Consider the following 8,038-nt stretch of genomic DNA (forward strand, 5'->3'; position numbering starts at 1 on the left):
TTCAGTTCAACTTCAGCCTGTGGTACACACAGGCCAACACCAGGTCAGTTGTATATGTGCAGTGCTGCTGCTTATTGGGGACCTGTGCAGTGCAGTGCTGCCTATTAGGGACCTGTGTGCCTGCCTATTGGGGGCCTGTGCTGTGCTGCCTACTAGGGACCTGTGCCTGCCTACTAGGGACCTGTGCCTGCCTAATGGGGACCTGTGCCTGCCTATTGGGGACCTGTGCTGCCTATTGGGGACCTGTGCTGCCTATTGGGGACCTGTGACTGCCTTTTGGGGACCTGTGCTGCCTATTGGGGACCTGTGCTGCCTATTGGGGACCTGTGCTGCCTATAGGGAACAATACTGCCTATTGGGGACCTGTGCTGCCTATAGGGAACAATACTGCCTATTGGGGACCTGTGCTGCCTATTGGGGACCTGTGCTGCCTATAGGGAACAATACTGCCTATTGGGGACCTGTGCCTGCCTATTAGGGAACAATGCTGCCTATTGGGGACCTGTGCTGCCTATTAGGGAACAATGCTGCCTATTGGGGACCTGTGTTGCCTATTAGGGAACAATGCTGCCTATTGGGGACCTGTGCCTGCCTATTGGGGATTTGGCACTTTGTAGTTCTGATGTGATTTTATAAGTACTATACATTAATAAATTATTACTACTCTGTCGATTATACTTGTGGTTGTGATATTTTCATGAACCATTCTTTTTGTGGTGTTCTAGTTGTGGAAATATGCCAATTTAACCCTGCAATTAAAATCATCATTGTTTGACATAGATGGGACTTGAGTAACACCAGTTTGCAGGAAGGGTATGGTGATTTTTACTTTTAATTTTCATTAGGACGCAGACATGTAGTGCACAGCCTGGCCAGCCGGACAGTCAAGTGAGACAGCTGCATAGAAATATATGCAGCTGTCACACTCGGGTCAGGAGAGCCGCTGGCCAGAATGTGCACTGTTCTGATCTCATTCCAATGTATTTTTTTCTCAACTGTTTGACTGCGCCCCTACTTGTATATGTTTGAGGAAAAGGTGCTTGTAAATGGGTGTGGCTTAATAGTGGGTGTGGCTTAAAATGGGGGTGGTTTTCCTACACACAAACACAGAACCTGTTGTTAAAAATTTGAATCCCTCCCCTGGTTATAGAGAACTGAAAATGGTCATTTGTTTAATTTCTAACCTTTTAGAGGTCACATTTATGTAATTCCAAAAGCTTTTTCAATCAATAACATCCTAACAGGCCAAGTTACATGTTAACATAGGAACCCTTCTTTGATATCACCTTTGCAATTCTTGCATCCATTGAACTTGTGAGTTTTTGGAGAGGTTCTGCTTGAATTTCCTTGCAGGATGTCAGAATTGCCTCCCAGAGCTGCTGTTTTGATGTGAACTGCCTCCCACCCTCATAGATCTTTAGCTTGATGATACTCCAAAGGTTCTCTATAGGTTTGATGTCAATGGAGGACAGTCGGCATAACATGTTTCTCTCCTTCTATGCCCATAGCTGCCAATGACTCAGATGTATTCATTGTAGAATGAAATGGTGCATTGTCATGCATGAAGATGATTTTGCTACGGATGGCACTGTTTTTTTTTGTACCATGGAAGAAAATGGTCAGTCAGAAACTCTATATACTTTGCCAAGATCTTTTTCATACTTTCACTGACCCTAAAAGCTCTCTCTCCATGATTCCAGCCCAAGATATGACTCTGCCACCTCTTTGCTGACAACACAGCCTTGTTGGAACATGGCAGCCATCAACTAACCAACCACTACTCCATCCATCTTTACCATCCAGGGATGCATGACACTTATCGCAAAACCAGACTGTTTGAAAATTGGGCTTCATGTATATCTGGGCCCAATGCAACCATTTCTGCTTATGAGCATTGTTTAGGGGAGGTGGAATAGTAGGTTTAAGCATAACTGCAAGCCTCTGGAGGATCCTTACACCTTGAGGTTCACAGAAATCCAAAAGTACCAACAGCTTAAAATATCTGTTTGCTGGTTTGTAATGGTATTTTAGTAGCTGCTCTGTTAATGAAATGATTTGTCTGTCGTAAACCTTCCCCATTATGCCTTTATCTGCACTGTATCAGCCCCAAATCTCTTCACAGTGCTATGATCACGCTTACGTTTTTGAGAAATATCTTAATGCTTTCATAACTTGTCCAAGGCATTGTACTATTTTATGCTTTTCGGCAGCAGAGATTTCTTTTTTTCATACCCATATTGTGTGAAACCTGTGGCCTGCCTAATATTGTGGAATGTACTTAAGTAATTTTCCTTTAATTGGGCATCACCTGGAAAACTCATTATCACAGGTATCTGACATTGATTTCAGTGATCCAAGGAGCTTTGAGACACAATATCATCCCTGAGTTTATTGGGGAAAAAAAAAAGTTACATTGTGATGACACTTAAACCAAATTTGCATAATAATTTGGAATGGGGTGTAGTGTGCTGCTGGTCTTCTCCATGGTATGGAAAATATGTGGGACCAGACACTCTGCTGATGGTTAAAATCTGCCCAGAAGGGTTTTGATAGCCTCTTCAGGGGCTCAGTATTTGCACCTCTGGTCTAGAATAATGATGTTACTCCATCCAGCTCTGGGACTGAGGATATAGAGCTTAATGACATACAAGTTGAAGAGCCTGGCGCTGCCCAGGCATAGTAACTAACTACGGTTAGTTATAACAAATTATAATGATTATATCTATACATATAAAGCTGAGTGTATAGCCCCGCCCACTCTGCATAGCCACATCATCCCGTCAGCCAGTGCTACCGGACTACTACCCCTAATATCCCACATCGTGCCATCAGCCAGAGCCACCGGACTACTAATATCCCACATCATCCCGTTAAAGCCACCGGACTACTACCACTAATATCACATATCATCCCGTCAGCCAGAGCCACCGGACAACTACCACTAATATCCCACATCATCCCGTCACATCCGCCGGACTACTATCCCTAATATCCCAAATCATTCTGTCAGCCAGAGCCACCGGACTACTACCACTAATATCCCACATCATTCCGTCACAGCCGCCGGACTACTACCCCGAATATCCCACATCATCCCATCAGTGGTCAGAGCCACTGGACTACTACCCCTAATATCCCACATCATCCCGTCAGCCAGAGCCACCGGACTACTATCCCTAATATCGCACATCAGCCAGAGCCACCGGACTACTACTCCTAATATCCCGCATCATCCTGTCAGCCAGAGCCACTGGACTACTCCCCCTAATATCCCACATCATCTCGTGAGCCAGAGTCACCAGACTACTACCCCTAATATCCCACATCATCCCGTCAGCCTGGCGTCAGAACCAGAGCAGTGAGTGGAACAGTCCTAACTTCCACACCGGGGATCCCTTTAAGAGAGGCCTGGCGTCAGAACCAGAGCGCTGAGTGGATTTGCCCTGACTTCCATACCGATGATCCCTTTAATAGAACCCTGGGGTGAGAATCAGAGCGCTGAGGGATTTGCCCTAACTTCCGTACAGGAGATCCCTTTAAGAGAGCCTGGGGTCAATACCAGTGCATTTGAAGGCAATTGCGCTGACTTCCATACCGAGGATGCCTTTAAAAAGGCATGGGGTCAGAACCGAAGTACTGGATGGATTTGCCCTGCCTTCCATACCGGAGATCCCTTTAAGAAGGGCCTGGGGTCAGTACCAAAACGCTGAGTGGATTTGCCCTAACTTGCATACGATTGATCCACGGGAGGGGGGATTCATTTCTGTCATGTGCTCTGTGCTCCTTTCTGGGGGGCAGACATTGTCTGGGAGCTTATGTTCCTGGGGATGCTAGATTTCTCCCACCATGTCTGTCTGCTGAGGTGTTGTCAAGTGGGAAAACTTGCTCATAGCAACCAATCACAGCTCAGCTACTTTTAACCAGCTCTGGTGAAATGAGAGATGCTTAGTGATTGGTTGTAAGGAAAACTGTTGATCATAGCAACCAATCACAGCTGAGCTTCTGTTGAACAGCTCTGGTGAAATGAAAGATGCTTTGTGATTGGTTGGTGATACACACATACATACATTCATTTTTATATATAGAGATGAAAACATGCCTATAGCTTAAGTCTGTATGAGCTTGAGCAGGATTAGGTAAGGGTGCCACTCGGCCATCAATCTACTGACTTTACTACAGTAATTTAAAAAATTGTGGGACTTTTTTTTGAGTAGAGTTTTGGATCTGTTAGACAAAAGACAAAAATGGGGCCAAGTAGTTCTAAGCTTGTTCCTTCATTTATTAGTTTCTGAGAAATTTTGCACTGATTGGTTTCATAATACAGATATAGGATTCATAATATGTAATAGTTTTTGCTCCTTTTGCTTGATAAAAAGCACAAGCGCTCCTCATTTATTTCACACAGATATATTAAAATAGGGCATATTCAGGAGTGTTTTATGTAAAACGTGTAAAAATTCAGTATACAGTATTATGTGTCATTAATGCTCTTTAAATGAGAATTGTCATATTTTTAGTCTTCACTTCCTTAACACATTGGTATTGGTAAATTTGTCATAGAACTAACATATCTAGCGGTAGTAATAACTTTCTTTTGTACATGGCTTTATGATAAGAATGTGATATAGAAAAACACTCTTTTGGCAGAATGCTAAATAATACATTTTTTCCCGAGCAGATAATTTCACAAGAGACAAGGAGAGACCTCTTTTATCTCCATATTTTGGAGCAAAAGATAACAATCTAGTCAATGATATGTCCCCAGTCTTTCATAGCAGAGAGCCATCCCAGAATTACGAGAAGCCTACTCCTGATCGATCACATATTGTTAATGAACGTTCAGATCGTAATGGAGGCAACATTTCTACAAGTTCTGAACATGAAATGAGCTTGCGTCTTCCCAATAACTGGAGAACTACCAAAGATGAATGGCAATTTGCATGTATAGAATGTGGGAGACACTTCAAACGGAAGGATCACCTGAAGAGACATCAGAGACTCCACAAAGACGAGAGACCTTATTCCTGTTCTGAATGTGGGAAAGGTTATAACCACATATCGGTTCTTGTCGAGCATCAGAGAACTCACACTGGAGAACGGCCTTTTGTATGTAATGAATGTGGGAAATGTTTCATTTATAAATCGGCTCTTTTTACCCATCAGAAGATTCACTCAGGAAAAAAGCCATTTTTTTGCTTGTATTGCGGGAAATGTTTTATCAGGAAATCGGTTCTAATTGACCACGTGAAAATTCACACAGGAGAGAAACCATTCTTATGTCAGGAATGTGGAAGAAGCTTCACCCAGAGTTCAGCATTTGTCAAACATCAAAGAATTCACACCGGGGAAAAGCCATTTTCATGCTCGGTGTGTGGGAGATGTTTCAGCCAGAAATCATGCCTTCTTTTACATGAGAAAATTCACACAGGAGTGAGGCCATTCTCATGTTCTGAATGTGGCAAATGTTTTATTCACAAAACAGCTCTTACTAGACACGAAAAAATTCACACAAAACAATTGATTTAGAAGAAAGCATTTTCATTTTAGAAATGTGGGATTTTTTTTAACACGGCCATGTAATAAACATACATAATAGCAATGGTGGGTTGGTCCTGATTACATGTCGTCACAAACTAACCGCATGCAGAATTAACAGTGATTTAGACTTGGGGATCAGATTTTGGTTGCCTAGTGTTAGGATAGGCCTTCAGTATGAAATTGCTGGGGTTCTGCCATTCATCACCCCGGCCAATCAGCTCTAAGTACAGCGATCCCTCAATGTTCACATTCCCCTCTTGTACACCATCTACTTTGGAGCAGCGGGACCCCTTGACCAGGAATGATGCATATATCCAATCCCAACAGTCTGATATTGATGGCCTATCCTAATAGGCTATTAGTATTTTTATCCCTGAAAAACAATTTCATAGGTTTCATTTCCCCATTGTGAGTTTGCACTTTTTCACTTCACCTTTGAACTTTTCTCAGGAATTGTGGATCTCAGCCCAGCTATAGCACTCTTGCTATGATCCATATTGAAGCCCAGTGAATATGATGGGTCATGCTCTCCTCCTCAGCCATCCTCACCCACCACTATATTCAATAGCTTTAATGATAGTTGCGAGTAGACACTACACAGTCCGCATCGCAGTACACGCCTATTTTAGAAGAGACTGATCTACAAACGTTACCAACATCTTAGACCTTACCCCATTTTGTCACGTCTGTAGAATCTCTCTCCCTTAGCAGAATCTGGAAATTCCCTCATTCTCTTACTAAGTTACCTGTCTCTCAATCCAACCTGAAAAATAGTGTATGTATTTTCTGTTGCCTATATCGGTAACCATATCTCACTGCCCTGTACACAGATGTCATCATCCCATCAGTACTCTAAATCCCTCAAATTGGGATAATCTGACAGTAAAAAGTGCTAAAGGAGTAAGAGCAGAGAGGACAGACAGGACTTGACCTACGGATGTTTCACATCTTCTCATGCGGAGCGCCAAACATTTGTAGGTTGAGTGCGTGTGATTTTATTGCTACACTTTGAATACTATAGCCTTCTTCCTTTGATCAGAGAGCCACCATATTACTGAGAGGTTGACGTGGTGCACCCTCTGGATTTTATACATTGTGGCTGACACCAGTGAGTTGTGCCAGTCATTCATCTTTTTTGTTCTAATGCACAATTACAATCTACAACCAATTTTATTACAGCCAGTTGTTATGATATTAGGCTGTAGGCATGCATGGTTAGACTTAGAATCATAGAATGGTAGAGTAGGAAGGGACCTCCTAGGTCATCTGGTCCAACCCCCTGCTTGACTCCGTGACCCTAATTCTGTTACGCTGATAGCGTTGGCATCTCACCACACAATGCAGAATCTTCCAGCAATTACATCTGCACCTCTTGAAAGTCCTACAACCTACAAAAAAAGGCGTTTAGGCTGAATCTACACACACAGCTTTCAGAGTGTTGGTTCTAGTTTTCATGCAGCTTTTGGATGATACAAGATCTCTGACCCATTTCCACTAATGTAGTAGTCTACAATTTGTAATATTCCAGCAAAGACATATTGGCTACACAGCTACCGTTACCAGACAGAGCCACTTTGCGCAGAAGTCTTGGGTCCACTGAATACTCCTAGGAAATGAAGGTAAATTGTGCAACCTGAATGACCTAGAGCTCCCAATATGTGCTGCTAAAGGAAATGCATCAATCCAAACTTTGGTGTGTTCTAATTTTCTATTGTTAAAAGGCTGGACACAGTTAACACTTGACCCATCATTTGTAAGTGGGCAATAGGTTTACATTGCCCAATCCTTCCCTCTCTGCGATGCGACTTCTGCACAGAGCACAAAATATAAAACCGATCAGAGAAAGAGGTTGTATAGGTAAGGTGAAACGTTGGCTTTCCTGCCCAATATGATGTTGGCCTTTTCTAGGCTTATTTGTTCTTTAGTTTATGGCTGTACGAGTCTCTTTAATCTGATGAGGAGGTTTTGATACCTGAAAATGCTTGTATAATCGTTGAGACTATTAAAGTTCTATCCTCAAGGGAATCTGTCGCCAGGTTTTCGCTACCCCATCTGAGAGCAGCATTTCCTGGGCTGCTTGCTGTCATTTTAATAAGGCCGGTTTCACATTAACGCATTTTCAGCGCGCGCACGGCCGGGGGTAGCTCCGCCTCCGATCCGGCTCTCTGCCCGGCGTGCCCGCCCCTTCCTTGTAGCGCCGCCTCCTAGCGGACAGCGGCGCCTGCGATCGGCGCACCCTATCTTTAGCATAGGGTGCGCCGATCGTGCGCAGGCCGTGCGCTAGTTGCGCTTTGACCTGCGCTGCGCACTTTTGACGGTGCGCCGTGCGCGCCAAAATCAAACTTTTCGGATTTTGGCGCGCACGGCGCACCGTCAAAAGTGCGCAGCGCAGGTCAAAGCGCAACTAGCGCACGGCCTGCGCATGATCGGCGCACCCTATGCTAAAGATAGGGTGCGCCGATCGCAGGCGCCGCTGTCCGCTAGGAGGCGGCGCTACAAG

The 8,038-nt window shown here is 44.0% G+C and overlaps 1 protein-coding gene across 5 annotated transcripts in view; it reads left to right on the forward strand.

The window, feature by feature from the left end:
* Nucleotides 1–7,576, forward strand: part of LOC141100145 (uncharacterized) — an 82,406-nt gene extending 74,830 nt beyond the window's left edge. For all 5 annotated transcript variants that reach the window (XM_073588409.1, XM_073588410.1, XM_073588407.1 and 2 more), the window contains one exon: nucleotides 4,679–7,576. In XM_073588409.1, coding sequence (XP_073444510.1) covers nucleotides 4,679–5,526 — 848 coding nt within the window. In that variant the 3' untranslated portion in view covers nucleotides 5,527–7,576. The remainder of the gene's footprint in view (nucleotides 1–4,678) is intronic.
* Nucleotides 7,577–8,038: the final 462 nt, after the last annotated feature.

Source organism: Dendrobates tinctorius, unplaced genomic scaffold (assembly GCF_039654945.1).
Source record: "Dendrobates tinctorius isolate UK_male_01 unplaced genomic scaffold, ASM3965494v1 ptg000103l, whole genome shotgun sequence".
In the NCBI taxonomy this organism is placed as follows: domain Eukaryota; kingdom Metazoa; phylum Chordata; class Amphibia; order Anura; family Dendrobatidae; genus Dendrobates; species Dendrobates tinctorius.